Raw genomic sequence first — 22,750 nt, forward strand, 5'->3', positions numbered from 1 at the left:
TCTTTCAGGATTTCATTGCGAATTAATCTAGGAATTCCTCCGAAAATTCCATTGTTGATTTTCGGTATAATTTCTGTATAAATTTCCGGTGGAATTCCTGGAGAAATTCTTTGAAATTTTCACTAAAAAATATTCGAAACAATTCACGGAAAATTTTATGGAATTTACAAAAGAAATTCGAAGATTTTTCGTGAAATGCTCAGGAATGTTTACTGGCAATTCTGTGGAATTTCCACGGAATGTTCTTATTCCTAAAAATTATGGGAAACAGCACGAAATTATTTGAATTATTGCAGGCAATTCTGCAGAACTTATAAAGAAGTTCGTGAAGATTTTCTTGGAGTAAATAATGGTGGAATTTTCGGATCAATTCCCGGCAAAATTTATGGTGGAATTCCAGAAGACACTGCCGAAGAAGTTACTGGAGGCATTCCTAAAGAATCCCTGATAGAATTTCGGATAGAATGCCAGGAGCAATTGTCGAAGGAATTCCTGGAGAAAGCTTGCATATTGATTTTTCTGCCTATTTTATAATAAATATTATTTCAGAGAGGATTTGTTTTGAAATTCAGATGTATGGTTCTAGTTTTCTTAAACTTATGGAAGAATGCAGGATTTTTATAATTGTTATAGCCGATTTTATATTCTTTCTGAATAGTAAGTTCGTTAATATTTTTCTCACTTTATTTAAAAATATCTGATGAGCAATAAATCACGCATTTTTAAATCCATTATTGTTTCGACTTGGTTTCATGTGATAATATTCATGTGTTTTTATAAAACTCCTATAAAACTACGATTTAGAAGACCAAAACAGTTGCCCTCCCTCCCCCTTCTCGAAATCCTGGCTACGCCCATGGAAGACGGCCTTACTGTTGAGGTCGAAATACGTATCTGTCAAGATACAATTAAGTGGTGGAATTCAATGGGATTGTACAAACTCGTCTTATGACAAGCTCGCAGTGTTGTTTACACTGGTTGACAGTAAATTTGTATTCGTGATGTTCATGTGTTGCATTTGTAGTTCTTGAACTCTCAAATCGACTGGTTACTGGCGTTTGTTGTTTGATTGAAAAAAATCCAAGAGTATTTGGTCACAAAGTAGGAAGGGGATCAATTTACTTACTTTACTTTCCAAGTAACACCGAAAACATCTTTTTTTGGAGGTTTGAGATACTTGTTGTATGAGGGTTAGAAAGATGAAATACAAAACATAACTTGTTCACAGCAAATAATTTTGAAAATTCAACGACGTGTAAAATTGCACCTCACCCCATCAAATGAATTAACATTCGATTTTCAATCAAATTTGACTGAATTTCACAAGCAAGCGCAGTTTAAATTTATTTTGATTGAAAAGAACAGTGAGATCAATTGAATGTTACGTATATTTGCATGCTCCAAATATGTGCATGAAAATACATTTAAATTCACAACATACTTTTATCTGTGTTGCATATAGCTTTTTGATCATAGAAGATGTTTTGTATTACATTCTCACGACTTGCTGATAACAGGTCATTTTTGACATTTGTTTGGATTTTCAAGATGTTTTGTTTTACACTCTCAAGACATAAAACATGTCGCCAGGATGATTTCACGAACTTACAATTAACATGTTTATTTTTTTATTTTTTTTACACATTAGAAGATGTATAGTTATGATGCGGGCTCAGCTGAAATCGGTGTTTTGAATTTCATTTTAACATCTCTTCAGAATTCGAGAATTCGCCATATTGCTGTTCTGCAGATTCAAGCATGTGTTTACAGATTAATTTCTAAATTTTATGTTTTTCATATAGTGCGTATTTTTCTCCAATCAATGGCGCATGAATTTAGGAGAAGTAAAATAAAAAGTTCCACGATAAGTCGTGAGTGGCATATCAAGCATCGTCACGAATTTCAAATGCTATGTACCTATGTGAAGTATATTTTATTTTATCAATTCATAGCTAAATTTATGCATGCATTTTTTCTTCCAATCTTGTAAATATTATTTTGGCATGAAACATTTGTCAACAACTTTTGTTGTATTCAATTTGACAGATCATATCATGTTGAGAGAATGTTATTGAATACTCACTTCCAACTTAACTTTAGTCTTGTGAATGAATTACGATTTCTTTCGTGCGACTGAAAGGTGTTGAAAATTTCATCTATTTTTGCGCTGTTTCGGTCTATGAAGGTCATGAAACAAATGTATATACCAAAACATAAACAACCTATATGTTTGAAAGATGATTTTCTTGAACTCATTCAACAAACTATGTTACTTGGGGTCCTGTACACCTCCGGTGGTGCATAGGGCCGACTTGAAAGATCTCCATCCTGACCGATGTCCAGCTATCGCTTTAACCTGTTGCTAGGTTAGATTTCGGTCGACTTCTTTTATTTCTCTATTGAGGCTTCGCCGCCATGAGCCTCTGGGTCTGCCTCTGCTGCGATGTCCCGCTGGGTTCCAGTCTAATGCTTTTTTACAGATTTCGTTTCCACCCCCATGTAGAGTGTGGTCGACCCAGACCAACTTCCGATCCCGAATTTCTGTTGCTATCGGCCTCTGATGACAACATGCCATATTGAACGAATGGTGGGTAGGCGTATTAATCTTCTCTTCAGTCCCCTGAGTGACAACGACGATGGAGCTCTTTATTTGAAATCCAGTTGTGAGGCCACCAGCCCCGAATTATATACCGCAGGCATCAGTTGATGAACACCTGCAGCCGTTGAGTGTTCTCCACTGATACACACAATGTTCGCTAGCGTAGGGGCCGTACACTAATTACGTAAGCATTTTTTTTTTGTTTTTCAACACCCCCTCCTCCATGTAAGATTTTTCTCATACAAATCATTTTTTATTTATATGGAGCGTAAGAAAATAACAAACCCCCCTTCCCCCTAAGGGCATACGTAATTAGTGTACGACCACGTATAACAGTAGAGATTTCACATTAGAGTTGAAAATTCGTATTGTGGTGCGTTCACTTATCTGCCTGTTTTTCCAGATATTCCTTAAACTCGAAAAGACAGCCCTTGCTTTCTTAATCTTGATCCGTGATCCGTCTGCCATTTGGCTACCAAGATATTGGAAACTTTCAACATTCTCCACTGATTGCCCGGCTACTGAGAAACTGGAAGGGGTCGCTTTGCTTACATCCAACGATTTGGTTTTGTTGATGACTAAACTTGCCCAAGGGGAGCGCTCGGCAAGGTCGTTGAGCTTACTCTGCACATCAGAGCGCCGTTGAGCGAGGAGTGCAACGTCATCAGCCAATTCGAAGTCGTTCAGGTGCTCCAAGGTTATAGGCTGCCATAGCAGCCCGCGGTTTGGTTCACGGTCAAACGCACCTACCAGAATCTCATCGATTACGATGAGGAACAGTAACGGTGATAGATTACATCCTTGCCTCACACCAGCTACGACCCAGATAGGGTCGGACAAAACCCCATTGTGCAGCACTCTACACGAGAAGGCCTCGTACTGTGCCTCGATAAGGCCGATGATTTTCTCAGGAACCCCCTTGCGTCTTAGGGCCCTCCACATATTCTCGTGATTGAGACGATCGAAAGCTTTTTCGTATTCAATGAATATCAAGTAAAGGGACACTTGGAATTCGTTGACCTGCTCCAGATTGATACGGAATCCGGCCTGCTGCCCCCGGAGAGACACACACCGATCTTCTCCTGAATCCGGGCTAGGATAACTTTGTATAGAATTTTAAGAACGGTACACAGCAACATATTGTTGGAAATAGATTTAGTGTGCAACCGTCACCCCTCGTAATCAAGACAACTTTTATGCTCAGGCCAGACGAACACACTGTGGTTGTGTTGTCGAATATTATTGTTTATATTTTTATTTATGTTGTTGAATAAATTGTATTCGTTCGAGTGAAGTCCAAGCGACCGGTTTATTTATTCTCCGCTCCGGAAAGCCCAGTTTATTTTCTCGGTCCGCTGTTTCGTTGTTTCCACTGTTGGTGCGCTCAACAGGTTATTGGCCCAGGCATGGACGAGAAAATAAAAATCGCCGCGTTCGACGGATCCGGCTTCCACAACTGGAAGTTCCGGATGGAAACCGTCCTCGATACTTTCGATCTACTGGATTGCCTCCACCAGGAGATGATTGCGATCGATGAGTTAAAAGTGATGGCGGACGATTCTGCGAGTGTGAAAGCGGAGAAGAAAAAGAAACTGATGGCGCGAAGAGCCACAGATAAAAAGTGCAAAGCAGTGATTATTATCAGGCGATAGCTGATAATCAACTGGAATTAGTGAAAGACTATGTGACTCCGAAGCAAATTTGGGACACGCTGAAAGCGGTGTTCGAGTGTTGTGGTGTTGCCGGTCAGTTGTTTATCCGGAAGCAGCTCCTAACATCGAAATATGTGGAGGATGCTAGTGATAACGGTTTGTCGGAACACTTTGATCGGCTAATTCGAGAGGTGAAGGAAAGTGGTGCGGCTGTGGAAGAATGTGACGCGATTTGCCATCTGTTATTGACATTGCCATCTTCATTTGATTCGGTAGTTACCGCGATCGAGACGCTTCCGTCCGGTGTAACAATGGCTTTCGTGAAGAAGCGTTTGCTAGATGTAGACTTGAAGAAAAGAAGCCTACTGGCCCCTGGAGCCGATGATGAAGGTGTTGCCATGATGAGTAGGCAGAGTTGGAGGAGATTGACCTGTTTTCGGTGCGGTAAAGTCGGACATAAACGAGCCGATTGCCATGTGAAAGTGTCAGAATCAGATCCGAGTGAGTACAGAAGTGTGAGAAGGCGAAACTATAAAGCAGACGTAGTCGTTGAAGAAAACCGTACCTCGGATCGCGCGGAGGTTGTTTTTATGGCGTCTAAAGAAAAAGAACTGGTCAAAGCGCAGTGGTTCCTAGACTCTGGTGCCACGGATCACATGGTGAACGACAGTAGTTATTTTAAAACGATGCGGCGCCTGGAACGGCCAGTGGAAGTGTTAGTAGCGAATGGCGAAAAATTACTGGCAGAATACTGTGGTGATGTGGAGGTGTATGCTATTTTTGGAAATAGAAAGAAGAAGTGCGAAGCGAAGAATGTGCTATACTTACCCGGACTTAGCTGCAATCTGTTCTCAGTGAATCGGGTGGCGAGAGCTGGTTTACGAGTCAGTTTTGTAGGTAACAGAGCAGAAATGATTGAGAATGGGGTAGTTGTGGCTGCAGCACATTACAAAAATAAACAATATGAACTGAACCTGTGGAAGCGGAATACATAAAAAGTTGCAGTAGTAGAAGAAGATGAAAGTCCACAAGGTGGTGAAAGCTGAAAATGTGTTGAATGAATCGAATATTACAGAAGAATAGATAGTGCCGAAGGAGAACCCATGAAGGAGGAATAGCAGTATGTATCGATGGTGCTTGCGGCTAGGAGGGGCCTGGGGACTAGGAGGGGCCTGTTTGATTATGACTAGTGCAGATGCAAAAGGAAGACTCGAATGAAGAAGAGAAAGTTTTAACAAGGGAATTAATATTAAGGAAGTGCTAGAAGCTAGTATTCTGAAATTTATTTTGTTTAACTTGAAGATCAAGTTGTCGAAAGTTGGACTAGCATTGTTAGGATCTGTGATATTTGTTACTGTGATACTCGGGTTGTCGACTTGAGGAGGGGTGTTGGAAATAGATTTAGTGTGCAACCGTCACCCCTCGTAATCAAGACTACTTTTATGCTCAGGCCAGACGAACACACTGTGGTTGTGTTTTCGAATATTATTGTTTATATTTTTATTTATGTTGTTGAATAAATTGTATTCGTTCGAGTAAAGTCCAAGCAACCGGTTTATTTATTCTCCGCTCCAGTTTATTTTCTCGATCCGATGTTTCTTTGTTTCCACTGATAGTGCGCTCAACACATAATGCCTCGCCAGTTATCGCATACAGTCAGGTCACCATTTTTGGGCATTATAGATACACTATTGATCACCAATTCACCAATTGAAATACCGCTTGATATTTTATGAAATTGTCGATGTACATGATGTCCTACAGTATCCCCCCGCTTATCCGGACCTTGCTAGTCCGACGATTCATTATTCCGGATCTTGCTAATTCGGAATTTTCTGGATCAAAAAGTATCAACACCCATTTAAAAACATTGTGCTGTCAGTTTTCAAATTTGTGCTGTGATTTTTTTTGTTCATTTGCATGGATTAACGAGAGAAACCCTGATAGTCCGGCCATGTTTTTTGATAAATTACATAGAAAAAACGTATAGCTGTTAGATCAATATAATTTTTAATACAGACGCATTATAATGTCTGTATTTTCTGTAATTTCGAAAAACCACAAAAAAAAACATTTCGAAAAATGAATAATCATTATTTGTACGGCCACATGCTTTAGAATCAGACGATTTTCAGATACGCTATATCTTGGGGTTTGATCTAGACACTAATGACAGAGACCACATTGCTCCAAAAAGTAAAAAAAAACTAAACAAAAGTGGAAACGAGAGCTCGTTATCATTTTGATTGTTTTTTGGGGCTAGTCGCCACAATTCAGCGTTGCTGGGAGAGAAATAGTGTTATTGTGGATCGGACAGATCACAATTCTTCGTGATGGGACGCTCGCATTCAAGAGTTTCTTCCTCTGCGTAGGTGGGACGCCTGCAAGAAGAATGGTGTCCTTGTGGATCTGTAGATCCCAAAGGTCGTATGTGGTCGAGAAGTTTAGTTTCGTTCAGTTATATGATATGAGATGTGCACTCATAGTTAAAAGCGGTTTATCAATTTGCTTCCGGTTACGCATTCCGTCAATAAAAGCAGATTGTTTGATAACTTGTAAATTATTCTACTGGCTAGCTCGGGCAAATCTAACCTCAGGGTCGGCACTCACTTGCTTCGAGAGGACACACTACAGACCAAACAACTGAAAACGAATGCGGACCAATACTAGGTGAACAGGACCCTCTTCCAGAAAGAAAATTGGCACATACACAATTAGATAGGCTTAAGTACTATTTATTTACATTTTTGTTTTACATCAATTTAAGGGGGGAAAGGGGGTATCGTTGCGGCCGATCCGGTTCCGTAGACGCCTCTGATTGGGCGAAGCATGCAAAATGGGAGAGAGAGGTGTAGTTTGATTGTTGGCGGTTTACCTGGAGTATCGGCCGCGTGGCCTTATGGCTTTCGGGGTATCGTAGGTCTTCCGAATTGGACTGCGCCTTCCTGGAGTCTCGGCCGCGTGGCCTCAATGCTTTCGGGATATCGTAGGTTTTCCGCTTTGGACTGCGCCCTCCTTTCGACGTTCCTCGTGCTCGCTCACGGGGCGATGGCTCATCGGATTTTGGATTCTAGCAAGCGGGGCAAGCCCTCGGACCTTGCTAGACCCTCACCTCCAAGACTTTGGCCATCGCGGATCGTGGCGTGTGGTGTGGCAATGTCGTCGGGCGCACGAACCACCAGCACGGGACTCGCCGAAACTGTCCAACACTCCTTAGACTCGTGACCACCGATTTCCACCAGACCGGGACCGTGGTGAATCCAGACTTCCGTGACTTGCTTCTGGTACGTGGCACCGATTAATGATGCGGCTAGAAATCCGTGGCGCTTTAGTGATTCCTCGGGTTGTTGAAAAGCCTTCGCCACGGGCTGGAATGTAGCGACACTGGTCCGGGCTGGATCCTCCGGATCACGACGTGGCTAAATCCTGGTACTGGACCCCTTGGGCACTTGACACCGAATTGGACACTCAACACCGAATCCGAGGGAATACTTTGCACTCCCGTTTCACCGCGAACACGTTTTTCGTTCCTTCAAAACAGGGATCCGTTTTTCATAATCGAGCGAGCATTTAATCCGTCCGTCTTCTATCAAGGTTCAAGCCTTTCTCCCCGTCATTATCTTCTCAACTTTCTGCCTCTCCTTGTTCTCTACCCCTTTTCTCTCTCCCTTTTCGCTCTCCCTTTATCTCTATCACTCTCTTTCTTATTTTCCCCTCTTCCGGAAAACGTACTACCAACCTCTTAAATATTCTGTAGTCAGTTTATAGTTTTAGAGGATGTTAACCGTTGTAGAGAATATAACTGATACATAGATTTCAAATTGACAGTTTTATTTAATTGCGTTAGCTTTACTTCCAATTAGGTGGTATATAATTTCAAATGCATTTATATATTTTTAATTTGCTTCAAATAATTGTTGTGCCATGTACATTTAGGGAATTTTGTTCAATAAAAATTATACTAAGAAAAATAGTTTGCTTTCCGCTAGCCTGAACTAACTACCCTGAACACCGGGCACTGGACCTAGCTATTGTTCCCAGTTGTTGGTAACAAACTGTGGAACAATGTGGTCTCTGTCATTAGTGTCTTGATCAAACCCCATTAAGCGTATCTGAAAATCTGAAAGTCTGATTCTAAAGCCACATCCGTACTAATAATGATTATTCATTTTTCGAAATATTTTTGTGTTTTTTCGAAATTTTCAGGTCATTTTCATTTCATTTATTTAGTCTACATCTAAACAGATAACACTGACACAACAATTTGACGCCACAATACACGGTTCGAGGCCGCATCTCTCCATCCTCGAATACGCCCCACGCTCGCCAAGTCGTTTTGCACCTGGTCTGTCCATCTCGCTCGCTGCGCTCCACGCCGTCTCGAACGAACTGGAGTGTTCGCCCGAAATCTTTACACAGTTTTGCACACCATCCACCGTTGCTTTGATCAGCCTGGTATGCTTCCCAGGGAAGCTGTTCTCGTCCATAATTTTCCATAGCTCTACGCGGTCTATACTGTCGTATGCCGCCTTGAAATCAACGAACAGATGGTGCATTGGGACCTGGTATTCACGGCATTTTTGAAGGATTTGCCGTACAGTAAAGATCTGGTCCGTTGTCGAGCGGCCGTCAACGAAGCCGGCTAAATAACTTCCCACGAACTCATTCACTAATGGTGATAGACGACGGAAGATAATCTAGGATACCACTTTGTAGGTAGAATTAAAGATGGTGATCGCTCGAAAGTTCTCACACTCCAGCTTGTCCCCTTTCTTGTAGATGGGGCATATAACCCCTTCCTTCCACTCCTCCGGTAACTGTTCGGTTTCCCAGATTCTGACTATCAATTTGTGCAGGCAAGTAGCTAGCTTTTCCGGGCCCATCTTGATGAGCTCAGCTCCGATACCATCCTTACCAGCTGCTTTATTGGTCTTTAGCTGTTGGATGTGTTACCGAATACGATAACAATTTAATAGTTCCACATACTTGCTTGCACGACATTAACCAGATTAAAAAGACTAATTACATAGACCCCAAATTGTGAGACTATGCATGTAGTAGAAAAATGGGTAGAATAATTGTATGTCAATTATCGATATGAGATTATTCTACCCTCACCGTGTAAATGTACTAACGTTACCAAACGACGACTCGCCTTTGGGCGAAATATCATGGAGGCAACCTGAGATCCGGGGCGAAGAAAGGAGAAAAGGGAAAGAGCGAAATAGGATTGTTGGATCGAGATCAGTCGGCTGCAAACCATAAGGCAAGCAAGTCCAGCGATAGAAGTTTTATTTCCTAAAACCACCGCCAAACCCGTGGGGCAGCATTTTGAGCTGCCAGGTGCAGCCGGAGGTGATTCCTTATCTCGTCGAGGGCAGCAAGGACCGAAGCATCCCGAAAGAGTGTCCATCGTCAGGAGCCCCCACCCTGGTTCCCTATTTGGAAGGGTTATCGTGAGCCTCCTGGGAAGGCCAACATAAAGTTGCTTTCGACAACAAGTGCTGTTACCTACATTCAGAAAGGCCGAAGCGAGAACCCACGCCGTCGGTGCTCGCCAGTACTGTACAGTGACCAGCCAAGCTCTACGCCATGGAAACGCAAGCACCATTCCCGGCGGTCCGCCAATCATTGGTGGCATCCTCTAGTGCATGTTCTTCGGCTGAATCACCCGTGTAGCCCATCAGACCCACGTCGTCGGCGCTCGCCGATACCGTACGGTGACCAGCCAAGCTCTACGCCGTGGAAACGCAACCACCATTCCCGGCGGTCCGCCTATCCTCGGTTGCATCCTTTAGTGCTTGTTACTATAAGTCCGTCTGAATCACCCGGGTAGCCCACCAGAAAGTCCAAGCGAGCCCGGCCTGCACCTCGGAAGTCCGTCACTGCGTTAGGTGAAGGAGGGATCGACTCGTATTATCAACCAAGCCACGCCGAATCCACGAGCACTCGCAGGGCTCTTTCGGCCGTTAACGAACGCGACACGGAGCCACAGCGACAATCGACAGCCGAAGCCCCAACCATCGTTGAAGCCCTCGGCTCGTATAGGATACGAACCGAACCTAGGCCACCCCGCGAAGTCTGACATGCAGTCGGGGCGACACCTCCCCCGAAGCGTTCAAGGTATGTTTGGAGTATGTTCTCCGCATGACACCGTAAGGGCCCCAACTTCTCCGATCGGCCGCAACGTAAACTAACCCTAATCCACTAACCCTAATTTAAAGATGAAAAAAAATAAATGAAATTAAAATGTATCTCTCTCTCATTTTTCTTTGTTGGAAGTCGTCTTATGCATGCAAGTGGTTGGTTCTGACTATTATAGTCCGCTTCTGAGTTGAGGCGTCCGTGTGTTCCCTAAAGCAGGTCGATTGCCGACCCTGAGACCTATCCTACGAGGTGAGCTAGTTTGGGACGTGAGGACGTCCACTCTCCAGACGTGTGGACGTCATCGAAAGTTACAATTCGCCTGTTCCGTGCGTTCACAGATGGCATCCTTAACTTCCCTCAAGGTGAGGGTTGGTTGGCTTCCATCGTCCGTTAAACTGACGTAGTCATCTCCTCCGCTGCCTTGACTTTCACTGCCTGTACTCTCAGCGCCATTCAAATGTTCCTCGTAGTGCTGCTTCCACCTTTCGAATACCACACGTTCGTGCGTCATCCTTATCCTCCCATCCTTATCCCTGCACATTTCGGCTCGCGGCACGAATCCTTTGCGGGATGCGTTGAGCTTTTGGTAGAACTTGCGTGTTTTTTAAGAACGGCACAGCTGTTCCATCTCCTCGTACTCCGCTTCTTCCAGGCGGCGTTTCTTGAAAAAGCCGGTCTGCTGTCTCCGCTTCCGTCTATAACGTTCCACGTTCTGCCGGGTACCTTGCTGCAGCGCGACCGCCCGCGCTGCGTCCTTCTCCTTCAGAATCTGGTCGATTTGTGATTCTGTCTGCAGTGGTGATCTCCAGGTGTACCGATACGGAAGGCTGTGTTGGAAGTAGGTGCAGCGAATGGCCATATTCTTGGAGGCGATGAAATCAATTAGTCGTTCGTTCGTCAGCACCTCTTGGCCAACCTGAGTGTTCAAATCTCCTATGATGATTTTGACGTCGTGGCTTGGGAGGCTGTCGTACTCACGTTCCAGCTGCGCGTAGAATGCGTCCTTATCATCATCAGTGCTTCCGAAGTGTGGGCTATGGACGTTGATTATGCTGAAGTTGAAGAACCGGCCTTTAATTCTCAACCTGCACATCCTTTCATTGATCGGCCACCACCCGATCACGCGCTTTTGCATATCGCCCATCACTATGAAAGCTGTTCCCAGCTCGTGTGTGTTGCCGCAGCTCTGGTAGATGGTATGATTACCTCTAAACGTTCGCACCATTGATCCTTTCCAACAAAACTCCTGCAGCGTTACGTTGCCGAATCCACGGTCCTTGAGCACATCGGTGGGTATGCGTGTGCTCCCGGTGAAGTTGAGAGATTTGCACTTTCACGGACCGAGTTTCCAATCGCTAGTCCCTTTTCGTCGCGGTGGTCTTTGCCGATGGTTCCGGTCCGTACTCTCTTGTTGATTGTTCGTTGCTTATATTTTTTTAAAGGCTGGCTTGCAGGGCCTGACACCAAACCCCCTAAATTTCCGGAGGACCATTCCTCCTTATTCCCGGTGGACCACGGTGCACAGTTTCACTTAGAGTCCCTCGCTGGCACTCGGACGATGATCAGCCGCCCCTAACATGAAGAACAGACGCTGTTGTGAGCCGATCCTGACATGGAGAACAGACGCTCAATAAGATTTACACCTCCGGAGAGGAGCAACCCCCCCTCCCCCTTCCCTGTCAGCATACGACCATAGTTCCCAACGGGGTTGGTTACCCGATCTTCCCTAAGGTTGCTCGTATCCCGGCCAGCACCACGGGGAGGTAGGGATAGGAATAGCTGGGTAAGAGGCTAAGGACCGCGAGATGGGGTCTATTTTATTCCTTCAGGTACGCGAAGTACCAATGGTACGCTTTACCCAGCATTTGCCGTGCCAACTGTGGAGCAATGTGGTCTCTGTCATTAGTGTCTAGATCAAACCCCATATAGCGTATCTAAAAATCGTCTGATTCTAAAGCCACATCCGAAATATTTTTTGTGGTTTTTCGAAATTTTCAGGTCATTGGCATTATTTTATCACATAGACTATCACATTGGTAATTCAAGTTTTATTGGAAATGATACTTCCATTACGAGTCGAGGTGCCAATTGCACGGGAGTGTCTTAAGAGTGATCTTGCGTATGGAGGTTCAGAACCCATAATGTTGTGTCGCTCGTAGTACCATAATGTGCCGGAAGTAATCATCTGCTAAGAGATGCCCTTGCATCATAGTGAGAGAGTAGCGACAGATACTTTTTTTAACGAAGGTAATGGAAATCTGCAACCAGACACCTGGGAAGACGAACCCAGGTAGTGTGGGGATGGGATCACAACTCCCGACCCACTAAAACCAACTCCTTCCTCTCCAGTCATTCCCCGGCCCACAATTAAGCAATACTTCGGGGATGACTATCGGGCATTGCGCCCTCTCCATGACGTACACAAGTGCACGTATGCGCCTCAACTCTCCGACACTCCCCATGACACACTGGCACCCCATGTGCCCCAACACTCACCTGTGGGGGTTGTAATACCCCCATCTCCCATTTCTATCCACTCTGTGCACCTCCTGTGGGCGTGAAACACCCGGCACGTCTCGCGTGCCTAACACTCACCTACCCGGACTTTGATACTGCCAATAGGTACCAAGGACAGGTACTTTGCAGGTAGCACCCACCTATTGATATTCCGAAGCCCAGATAGTCCTCAGTCAGTGTGATGGTCTCCCCATCCTGATTTCTGAGGTGCCACAAAATCGGTGCCGCAGAATCGCGGCTTTGGCTTCTCTTCGCTCCTCTATTTTCCTCCAGGTCTCATCGGTGATCCATTGTTTTCTCTGAGTGCGCAGTTCGCCCAGATTATTCTCGTTGGTGGCTATGAAGGCATTCTTGATGGCGGTCCACTGGTCTTCCATGCTGCCACCTTCCGGAATATCTGCAGAACGCGTATCCAGTTCGAATCACCGTGGCATCTTCCAGTCGGCGTGTGTTGAACCGTCGTCCAACTCTCTCATCCTGCCGACGAATCCGCGAAATGCGCAGGCGTATTCGCCGATGAGGAGGTGATGATCAGACGCGATATCGGCACTACGTTTATTCCGTACATCAAGAAAGCTCCGTTTCCATTTTCGGCTGATCCAGATGTGGTCGATTTGATTTCTGTTAAGCCGTCACGGGAGACCCACGTGAGCCGGTCGATGAGAGAAGAGCGATCCCCCGATCACCATGTCATTAATACCACAGAAATCTGAGAACAGCTCTCCGTTTTCGCTCATTTCTCCGAGAACATGGCGTCCCATAATGCGCTCATAGTTCGAGTTGTCGGATCCTATCTTCGCATTAAAGTCGCCCATACAGATCTTGATATCCCCCTTCGGAATTATATCTACGACGGCATTGAGTTAGATATAGAAGTTCTCTTTGTCTTGCAGATCGGCAACCTCGGTTGGCGCATAACATTGGATTATAGTAAGGTTTCGGACCCGTGTTCTAAATCTGGCAACGATTATCCTTTCACTTATAGGTTCCCACTTCATAAGCGCAGAGTGTGCCTGAGCACTTAGTAGGAAGCCAACTCCGCGATGCCGGGGAGCGTGTTCACCTCGTAAACCAGAGTATATCGGAACTGTGACGGCGTTTGGCGACGGCGACGGCGTTTTGTGTTCTCCAAAGTTTGACCAATGGACTTCACTCATTCCCAGGATCTTAAGGCTTCATGACATGTCATTCAGAATGGCTGCCTTGCGGCTTACCAACACAGTCAAACAATCAACCACCCCACCCACCCCGATATGCACAGATAAATTTAATTTATATATTGCCTACATACCTGACCATCTTCTCACTAAAAAAGTAAATCTGGACTTAGTTCTAATTTCAATCTATGCGGCGGTATGATGATATTATCGCATAGCGCTAATTTAGGGAAGATATATAAGCAAGTGGACAAAGTGAAAAAATTCAACCCAGTAGCGCACAATGCCAACGACGTCGCCGGTTTCAACACTCTGCACGACGTCGGTAGCGTCGTATGCAAGCAATCATTGATCAGCAGCAGACAGTGATGTCGATATGAACTATTGTGAAATCATAGCGGAAACATGTAAAATATCGATTTAATTAATCAATCTTTTCCTAACGCATTATGTATTGATGCAATAATAATACCTTATTGATTTTGTTTTGGGGTGCATTGTTAAAAATTGAAAAATTGGGGCAAAAAATAATCTTGTTATTGATGCGTTTGAGCAGCTGGCAACAACAGTTGAGGATGTAAACATAAACAGCCAGCATCGTGAAAACATAATTCATAAATATTCACCTAAACCAAAGTAAAACTGATGCTTTTCTGACAAAATCCATCAGTGAATCCCATGCTTAGACTGTATTGATTAATACTGCTTCTAAATTGGGCTGAATTCTTCCGAATGCGTGCAATGTTTACTGTTGTCGGATGTTAACAAAAAATGAATCCCACGTGTATGCTTACTGAATTGGTATTGGAAGTGTCCACCACTACAAATCCGTAGTTGATGCTTTTTATGACACAATCACATTGCAATTTGAGTGTCTCAACGCTTCACCTTAAGCTTCATGCGGCGTGCCTCATTGCCAGGTTGTGCCAATTTACCCTGCTGGGCTAGGGTTAAAACTTTCCATGTTCCTATTCGTATCCGTTGTTTCGCGCTAAAAGTAGATGCCTGAAAATCAGTCCGTATTCTTTCATTATCTGATTCTCGAACAAATTGATGTTTCGGGAACAGTAGGTTATTGGCCCAAGGTTCCATATCCACCGGTATAGGGCTGCCATCTTAGGTATAGCTTCCGGGGAATAGCATTTCGTACTCAGCCGCTGGATGCCAGAACTGACGCTGTTTGAGCCGCACCTTCTTGGTGAACAGACATTCGATCAGTCAGGTCAAATTTGTTTGAAGTCCCACCTAATACCAGGACTAGGCTAGTGCGCTTTGAGCGGCACACGGTCGCTTTGATAGGGCCTGCTTGAGGACACATGCAGCTTTTTATAGAAGTTGTACAGAGCCCACTGTCGAACCCCACCACATCCTAGGCAGACCCCACATGACGCACCCTCTCATTCTAGCTGATGTCAGAAGGCCAACAGTGCCTAGGCTGCACTACCAGCTAAGAACCGAACCCTTAGCTGGCAGTCAATTGTCATCGGAAGACCCGTGGAAGCGTGATTATTGGAACTTGTGAGTCCCCAAGCGATAGAATCGCGTCGCGAGTGTTTGGGGAACCTTCAATCCCGCCACCGCTCGCTGTGCACTTCGGTACTTATATCGCGACCGAATAGGATACCGAGTCTCCCATGTCGAAGGAAGAGACAAAAGTTTATTGGATAGAAAATAATTTTCAGAGCTTATTAGGTCAAGTGGAATGTCTTCAATTGCAACAAGACGTGGTATAGTACTGTTCCATTTCATTCCACCATCTTATAACTTCACTGAAATGTATTTCGACTTAAACAATAAGATCGCCTTATGCGTCTCGCACTTGAATCAAGAAAATAATTTAAAGTGGTGGTTCTAATTCATGAATATTTCTGATTCCCTTATTTTGTTTATTACAATGATTCTATGCCACGTGTTTTGGTGGACTATATTTTAATTATTTCGCATTTTCCAACTACACCCCAAGTTAAAATCATAATTGTTATCATTTCTTCCAAACCTCACACGTTAGTCTTTTTGGTCAGAGTTTTGGCAATATTTAGAATAGTATATTGGACAAGAATTAACTACTCTAAAAAAATAGAATTTGAATGAAGGTAAATATTAATTCATGATTTTTTTGTTGGGAATTGCGCTTTCCACCATTACAGCACTAAAGAACGATCAGAAACTCCGTTAACCTTCGCGGAAAATAAATTTATTTTGTCAATAAGTATCACTTTCGCCTGAAATTTCAAAAACCCTCAAAGCATTCCAAAAGTCACTCACGAAACAGACACATATCAAACAACACAATTGCCTTTCACTGTTCCTAATCACGTGCTTCTCGAGAAGCGGATCCGCGCGCGGCATGCTTCAATACAATGCAACCGATGCCACATCTTAGTATGTCGCGCTACATCCATCGCGGTTGTATCGCCGGATCTCGTTGCAGTTGTTCTTGTCGCTTCCTACTTTTCGTAAACATTAATACGCAACGGTAGGGTTTCTCACCCCATTCCCGGCCTAACATGCGCACGACTGCATTATTTAATTGATATTTATGACTAGGGGCAACTTTTCTGAATTTTGTGGGCCGTGTAATATTGCGATGGGGTTCACCTCTGCTTCAAAAATAGTTATTCTTGCTAAACACCGCTTGAAAAAGCTTTTATTTGATTTAAATTAACATGGTGCAGCACTCATTTCAGTCATAGGCGATTGCTTATCCGGCATACCCCAAATCTCCTCGGCATACGCAATATTTTACTCAATCTCTCAACATCTTACTCTCATTCTCTCTCGGGACGGTAGAAAATGCGACGTAAACAAAAATATGCACGTTCCACGACAACAAGATGCCAGATGGTATTATTCATAATCATTTTTATTTGGTTGAGAAGATATATTTACTCATCCAAATTTCTTCCAAACACTTAAAAACAATATCTTTTCCACCTTTTGAAATCGAGAGAATTATAAATAACATGATAGCTTCAACGTATTAGACAGTTTTCCTATTAACGATGAAGGATTATCTTCATACTAAAATAAGACTTATGGCCTTTTGGCAGCACTGTACAGCTAGAAGTTCTTGGGCCGAGGTGATTTTTTGTACGGTTTGAGGATACATTTTTAAATGTATTCCAATATGTTTATATAAAATCTAGTGATACGAACAATTACAAAAGATTAAAGTGCGTGAGTTTAGCATTATTGTGTGGTGATAAACAGCCTGAAGCAATGGTTGTATCGAGCACTGTGACGATTTTCAGGTAGGTGTTTATTTGATGATACCGTTTTGTAAAAGTGGAAAGAATCACTTCGGCTCAGTGGTGTTGCAACGAAGAGCAAAAGTTTGAAATCTACATTTTTATTTTCTATAATTGGATCGATTAGGAGTGAAATAAATGGTTGAAAAATATTAAGTATTGTGCGAGATAAATAGGAGACTTTTTTAAAATGATCAATCATAAACCTACGGCTACTAAACACTATAAATCATTAGCTTTCTGTGCAGTGAGCCGGGAATGGGGTCCATAGGCCCAAGTAGTGATTTGCCCTATATGCGGTAATATGGCATCGCATCGGGGAGCGAACGCGCGCGTTGTTTGCCTCACTCAGTTTTGATTCAAACTTCCCTTCGACAACGTTTATTCAAATCGCAATCCAGAACCTATCCACGAGGTATATTTATGAGTAGGTTCTATCGAAGCTAACGTTATATGAGTAGAAGCAGCGCAAACGTGGCGCGGCCGGTTTGTTTTCGTATTATTTAGCGGGTTGATCCCGGTATGGACTCAGTTGCCGTGTGCTACCAAACCGATGCGGTTCATAGCTTTTAGTAATCCTACTAACCTGGCTCCTAGTATGTTACAAGCTGACAATTCCAAGTGATCAGAAGAAGTGTTATCCTCGTGATGCCCTTCGAGAAGTGAACAGATTTTATCCTCCAAATGAAAGTGCATTTTCTCAAAGTGAAGTGAACCATGTGGATTTGTTTGTAGGCATCACATTTTCGGTGCTAATTGATTCGAAGAACTTCGTTCGCGTGCACAGAATTCTAAAGACATTTTACGGAGCTCGCATCCCAGCGTCACCGACGATAAAATGACAAAAAAGTACAGCGTGGTCTTCATTCGCCATGGCGAGAGCGAGTGGAACAAGATGAACCTCTTTTGCGGCTGGCACGACGTCGGGCTCAGCGAAGAAGGTGAGTCTAGTAACCTTGAATTTAAATCTCATTTGAACTGGACCGAGGATTTAAATGTTTAGGGAATCATCGATAAGATAGTGAGTGTTTCGAATGCAGATGATGTTTATCTGTATCATTAAAGCCACCGGAAATAAGTGTGCTGCTGTTTATCCCCCATAATTATAGTGCACGAAATGTGTCCATTTTTCGAAAGGTATCGCATGAGTCATTCGAAAGGGCTTACAACGTGAGTCATTCAGGGGGCTTACCGCGGTAATTGGACAGCAGCAAATCAAGAAACCGGAGACAAAGAAGGTCTAATTTAATCCAACCAAGCAAAAATTGAGCCTGTTGATACAGCGTAATGTTAGCAAATAAATAAATGCGCATTCTACCTTTAGGTTTATTTATAAACCTCATTCAATATTGTTTCAACAATTATAGTAACGTCTTGTTTTTGCGTTGCAATTGTCATAAAGATGGTAATAATAATAATTTGGCTCTGAAAGTAATCTTTATACAGCCCATTCACAAATTGGTAGAGGTAGAGGAAACTCGAAGCTTTCTTTTTTTCCTGTTCATTAATGTGAGTTTTGACTTTGATAGACAGTTCCTCGCTTGTCATGGTGATGCCGAGGCCGGAAGGCCGGCGACTAAAGCACCCAGGTACCATCCGTAAGCAAGGTTTTTGAAACTAACAACAGTTACAGGTTTGAACGACAAATTAAGAACGAAAAACTAGTAGCCTAGGAAAATCTGGTCGAAACAGGAACGGGACATAGGACGAAAGTTATTTAGAAGATAACCGTCAAAACCATACTTCGGTTGAAACCCATCCAATCCGTTGGTGTTGTAGTTGGGATCTTATTGTACTTGCTGCGCTGCTCTCCGGAGATGATTATTCTTGCTTGATGTGACGGCAGAACCCCTAAATCGTCAGAATAATTCAGAAAGGAAAAGGAATCCGACGGTAAATTTGATTCAGTTCGCCTGTTTGGCAGGACGATAAATTGGAATCTACTCAGAACGCTGCATTTAAGCGATAGTCTTTTGGGTATTCCGACAAACAACTTGAGGAACTTGCTTAGCTGATGAGGCATGATCAGAAAATACGGAGAGGGGTGTGGGCAAACGGGTCATTTGGCCGAAACGGTTGTTTGGCAGAAAGGGCAATTGTCATTCGACCGAAAATGTCATTTGACCTAACGGGTTGATCATATGTCCGTCGTTTGGCCAAACGGGTTAAATGGCCGAAAATGTCATCTAGCAAAACAAATCATAGCACCGTAAATTTCGTTTGTAAAACGAGTCATATGGCCAAAAATGACGTTTGGGAGTGATTAATGATAATTAAGAAGTGAGAAATCATAAATACGTAATGATGTGTGAAAAGTGAGAAATCTCACTACGATAGTGAGAAGTGAGAAATGACAAGCGAGAATGCTCACCAGACATTATTATTATTATCTTTATTAGTGAGATTTTCGGCCCTGGGCCGGTTCACCTCGTCTCACCAATCAGACATCTTGCACGCGTACAAAAATATGAGATTGAGCAAAGATTGCCACACACAAAAAAAATCGTTGGTAAAAGTAAAAGAATCGTTGGTAAAATTAAGGAAATTCGTTAGTGATTTTCAGTAAAAAGTAGAAAGTATAGCACTGTTGGATTAACAAACACAGAACTTTTGTTTCAGGAATGTTGCATTTGAAGTTGTTTTAATAGTTCACCAATCTTAGACGTAATCCCAACAAACAATTTTAGCTGGATAAACTGTTTTTTTTTTGTTGAAGAAGGTTTTTTTTTCTTTATTAAAATTGAAGAAGGTTATTTTTGGTTGAATAAGCGCTCTCTCAGCTTTCAATGTTTGTAGGGATATCATATTCTCGAAATGAAAGTTTTTTTGATTTTCTTTTAACTATTCTCACTTTAATTGCATATTATTCGGCAACTCGGCCGTACGTAAACCATTTTTTGTTAAATATCTTGGCTGTGCATATGCAAAGCACATGTTTCGAAATGGATAAATTGATATGATATTTCCGAAAAAGAATCCACGTGTCTTGGAGAGACTCGAACCCTCAACCTCCTACTCTCTAGACAGGCGTGATAACCGTGATTGTATTGTTCACGTTAATCACTTGACTATGAGAGATTTGTTTGTGTCCTTGAATTACTTGTTTTTGTGTTTAAATCAAATATCATTGGGGCAGTAATAAGCCTGTTGATGTATACTATAATAAATAAATAATAATAAACCCCTACACAACAAGACCACTTAAAGGTCACGTTTTCGGAAAAGCCATCAGAATCCGAGTACCAACCTCCACCGCGGTTAGATCTTTTTTGCAAATGTATAATATCTTTCGGATGCTTGATTTGTTCAATCTTCACATGTGCTTTACTGTTGTATATCCACAGTCAAGCGAGTGCACATTGTTTATTAAACGAGAGGATCGAACTCTATGCCCCCAACAACGGACTGGGCGGATTTGTATAGAGTGTGAATAAATCACACTCTGCTGTGCCAAAGGCTTGCTTGGCTAAAGCATTTGATGAGTTTGATTGCCCTACGCCCCTGCGGTCGCGTGTACTCAGACGCCTAATGACGGTGGAAGACCGACACTTGATTACAATTATTTGCATATTATTCAGCAAATCGGCCGTACGAAAACCGTTTTTTGTTAAATATCTTGGCTGTGCATATGCACAGCACATGTTTCGAAATGGACAAATTGATATAAAATTTGCGAAAAAGAATCCACGTGTCTTGGAGGGACTCGAACCCTCAACCTCCTACTCTCTAGATAGGCGTGATAACCCCTACACAACAAGACCACTTAAAGGTCACGTTTGCGGAAAAGCCATCAGAATCCGAGTACCAACCTCCACCGCGGTAAGATCTAGCGCCACAGTTGATTTTTACTGCGCGCATGGTAAAATCAAACGGGTTTGTTATCTGCTGAAAATCGTCGGTGCACATTCTTAAAATAACCCTCAGAATGGTAGTTTCGACGGCAATATTGTTTTTTTAGACATAAAAAAAATTAGCCACGGAAAAAACTTTGCAATCAATCAATTTAATATTTGACTTAAAAGTTTTAGCACTCAATAATACCAATTTTTTTTTTTACTCTTGAAACAAAACTGAAAAATGTTGAAATCACACCTTTTTTTCGCTCTGTGTAAGCGCCCATAAAATTAAGCGCACGTGAGTCTCACGGAGCTTGTGTCATTAACATTGGTGAGTCGCATTGAGAAATCTCAATGCGATCAGCTCATGTGCTGTTTGCCATGGCAAACCTTTGCAAGCAACAGCAAAGGTCCGTAAAACCACTTGGGTGGAAAATTTTCATTCAATAAGATCGTCGCCTAAGTAACGCCAGCTATACATTCCTAGCGCATGAGATGAGTCTCATGAGACGTACATTGAGCCACGCTTACTCAGTTATTTTTGATGCGCGCTAGCACCGAATCGATCCTACGTGAACTTGTGCAGCTCATGGCACATTGTCCGAGACATTGTCTCATCCATGCATACACGAGAATTAAGAGACTCTGATGTTCACTTCCCTCTCTTTATTTCTCACTTCTCACTTCACACGTCAAAGAAGTGACAAAGGAGAAGTAAGAAGGAAGAAGGTAATCCAGTTTTCGCGAGCGGTAATGGCCGTCAGCTTGCCTGCGAGTTAGTCTCTGATTTGACGTTTGTGGAGGTCAACTGCACCCACCGTTCCGAGAATTCTGACCAATGCACTATGGGGCGGCTCCATACAAGTAGGTGGCCGAAAATATTTTCATTTCATTTCTGCAATATTTCACACTTATATCGTAGATTATTGTCTAAAAGATGTGAAATACTTGTTTTGCAGGTCGTTATTACTTCTAAGGTCTCCAAACTCCCTGGAATACAGACCTTTGATCTCTATGGAATATATCCCTTTTATCTACGAATGTCTCATGTACACAGCAGTCTATAGATGTGTATTTTATTGCAGCGCAGACCTGTAGAGTTCAAACTAGAAAATTGTATACTGTTTTTATGTGAATTGAGTTGTACAGATGTTCTAAGTTGCACAAGGACTCCGTCAAATACAGGCCATTGCATCTACATACGTAACAGGTTGTCTTTGTAGGATTTTTCAGATTGGTTCAGGCGCTTAACCCGTAAAAGAAGTAAAGGGAATACAATATAAAGCTCTATTAAAGCTAAACGAACTCCATGCAATAAAAGCTTCAAGATATATAAGTATACTGCAACAACATTTATTTATTCATTATGTACATGAACATCCTCAACAAAATCATCATTTATTTCTTCAAGATCGATTAAAATATCTGCTATGGTATATTTTTCTGTACTCGAATCTGTTGTATTGCAAGAAGTTTCAGTCACTAAAAAACTTTGAACATCTTCTGGATATTCCAGATTAGATTTATTTTGAAGTCGCTTACCTAAGTTGAGGGAGCTTATCAAAGCGATCCGACGAGTTCATAGCACGAATGA

At 42.9% G+C, this 22,750-nt stretch overlaps 1 protein-coding gene across 5 annotated transcripts in view; it reads left to right on the forward strand.

Annotated features, from left to right (window-relative positions):
• The window catches only part of LOC134228008 (2,3-bisphosphoglycerate-dependent phosphoglycerate mutase-like), a 47,730-nt gene that overhangs the window by 13,357 nt on the left and 11,623 nt on the right, over positions 1-22,750 (forward strand). The window contains exon 2 of one of the 5 annotated variants that reach the window (XM_062709766.1): positions 17,918-18,261. In XM_062709766.1, coding sequence (XP_062565750.1) covers positions 18,159-18,261 — 103 coding nt within the window. In that variant the 5' untranslated portion in view covers positions 17,918-18,158. Of the gene's footprint in view, positions 1-17,785; positions 18,262-22,750 lie in introns of those variants that run through there. The other 4 variants (XM_062709789.1, XM_062709782.1, XM_062709774.1 and 1 more) reach the window with 4 other exon arrangements.

This window comes from Armigeres subalbatus, chromosome 1 (genome assembly GCF_024139115.2).
Source record: "Armigeres subalbatus isolate Guangzhou_Male chromosome 1, GZ_Asu_2, whole genome shotgun sequence".
Classification (NCBI taxonomy): domain Eukaryota; kingdom Metazoa; phylum Arthropoda; class Insecta; order Diptera; family Culicidae; genus Armigeres; species Armigeres subalbatus.